This window comes from Mercurialis annua, linkage group LG6 (assembly GCF_937616625.2).
Source record: "Mercurialis annua linkage group LG6, ddMerAnnu1.2, whole genome shotgun sequence".
NCBI lineage: Eukaryota > Viridiplantae > Streptophyta > Magnoliopsida > Malpighiales > Euphorbiaceae > Mercurialis > Mercurialis annua.
The window spans coordinates 13113868-13116036 of record NC_065575.1 but is presented as its reverse complement, the minus strand read 5'-3'; the positions used below and the strand labels follow the sequence as shown (position 1 = coordinate 13116036).

Sequence of the window (2169 nt, the reverse complement as noted above, 5' to 3'; positions counted from 1 at the left end):
CCAAAGGGCGATGAATAAGATGTTCAGAGGACTGGATTGCCTTGAAGTGTATATCGACGATGTGGTAGTAAAGTCAAACACCGAGGCAGTTCATTTGGCCGATCTGAGGAAGGGGTGCATACGAGCTAATAGATTAAAGATGAACCCTCTTAAGTGTGCATTCGGAGTATCGGCCGGGAACTTCTTGGGTTTTTTGGTTCACCAGCAGGGAGTAGAGATAGATAAAATCAATGATGAACCACCCAAAACCAAGAAGCAGCTTCAGAGACTCATCGGTCAAATAAATTTCCTAAGGCGATTTATAGCGAAACGGCAGGCCGACTTCGTAGCTGGAGTGTTATTCTACGAGGAAAAGAGATCGATCAATGGGTATGGACGAACGAGCAGCAGAAGGTGTTCGACGACTTAAAAGAGTACTCGGCTAAACCTCCAGTCATGACCCCTCCAAAGCCGAACAAGCCACTGTTGCTTTATTTATCGGCTGCACATGAATCTCTGGGATGCATGCTCGCCCAAGAGGATAACAGGATCGAAAGAGCGGTCTACTATCTGAGCCGTGGGCTGAACGATACGGAGATTCTCTATACCGACATAGAAAAGATGTGTCTGTGTCTGTACTTCACATGCTGCAAGCTACAATATTACATCCTGCTAGTAGTAGTGTACGTACTATCCCAGACCGATATCATTAAGTATATTATGTCAAAACCATACTTAAGAAATCGGATTGGGAAGTGGGCGATCGCAATGTCCGAGTTTACGTTGGTGTACGTTCCTCAGAGAGCAGTAAAAGGACAAGTGTTGACCGATTTCCTGGCCGATCATCCTGGTATCACCCTTAGGGAGGAAACAATTAATTGCTGCGACGTAGCCATATGGGAGATGTGGTTCGATGGGTTCAGGACTAGCCAGGGGGCAGGCACCGGAGTGCACATCGTCTCGCCCCTGGGGGCATCTTACCGACTATCGTTCAAACTCCAGTTTGAATGTACCAACAACTAAGCAGAATACGAAGCCCTGATATTCGGTCTCGAAATTTTGGCCGAACTGAGGGCAAAGGCAATTAACGTCAGAGGCGATTCTTTGTTGGTCATCAAACAAGTGATTGGGGAGTTTAAGTGCGAGTCCGAGCTACTAGTAAGGTATTGCAACAAGGCAAAACACCTGATCAAAGGCTTTCAAGATACAAGGTTAGAATACACCGAGAGGGCTGATAACGGTATCGCGAATGATCTGGCTCAACACGGCAGTTGGTACAAGATGAATCTCCAGTTCGACGCAATCGAAAGAGAAACGCCAAACCTCCATACTAGGGGCATCACCATCGACGAAAGGAAATTTTCGGCCTACCAATTGGATGTCACCCAGGATTGGAGGACTGAGATCTTAAGATGGTTTGAGGAACCGGACCAGACGAATAGGAGGTTAAGGACCCTGGCCCTAAACTACGTTGTCCTAGCGGGCGAATTATACAAAAAGGGTTTTGAAGGGCTACTCTTCAGATGCATCGGTCCAAAGGAAGCAATATTAGCAATGGCTGAAGTACATGAAGGGATAGCGGGCGCTCACCAGGCAGGCCCCAGAATGAGATGGCTGATCCATAAATACGGCTTCTATTGGCCGAAAATGGAACAAGACTACATAAGATATGCTAAAGTGTGTGAAGCATGTCAGAAATATGGCCTGATACAGCACGTCCTGGCCGAGGAACTCCATTCCATCATCAAGTCGTGGCCATTTAGAGGATGGGCGGTCGACCTCATAGGAAAAATATATCTTGGCTCGTCAGATGGCCATACTTTCGCCATCATCGCCACTTGCTATTTCACCAAGTGGGTCGAAGCAAAGCCTCTAAAATCGTCCACACAAGAGGCTATGATCAAGTTTTTTAAAGAGTACATCGTTCACCGACATGGCTTACCCGAATCAATAACCACTGATCAAGGGACGATGTTCACATGAGACGATATAGTTTGGTGGGCGTCTCAGATGAAGATCAAAATGCTGCACTCAACACCATACTATGCGCAAGCCAACGAACAGGACGAGGCGACGAACAAGGCTATTAAGCTTATCGTTCAGAAGATGATCGAAAAAAACCTAAGACAATGGCATGTGTTGTTGTCAGAAGCAGTTTGGGCGAATAGGACCAGCCAGAAGTCGGCCACA

The 2169-nt window shown here is 46.8% G+C and overlaps 1 protein-coding gene across 1 annotated transcript; it reads left to right on the top strand.

Moving 5' to 3' along the window:
• The first annotated feature begins 435 nt into the window (after positions 1–435).
• Positions 436–1962, top strand: LOC126687609 (uncharacterized). The gene is made up of 2 exons (XM_050382166.1): positions 436–919; positions 1007–1962. Exons 1-2 carry the CDS (start codon positions 436–438, stop codon positions 1960–1962), a joined length of 1440 nt encoding a protein of 479 aa, XP_050238123.1.
• Positions 1963–2169: the final 207 nt, after the last annotated feature.

What these genes read in the sequence shown, in the direction of transcription:
- LOC126687609 (XM_050382166.1), top strand. Translation starts at nt 436, where the DNA reads ATGACCCCTCCAAAGCCGAACAAGCCACTGTTGCTTTATTTATCGGCT. An exon ending in CAGGACTAGCCAGGGGGCAG is followed by an intron (nt 920 to 1,006) that starts GCACCGGAGTGC and finishes ACAACTAAGCAG; the next exon opens with AATACGAAGCCCTGATATTC.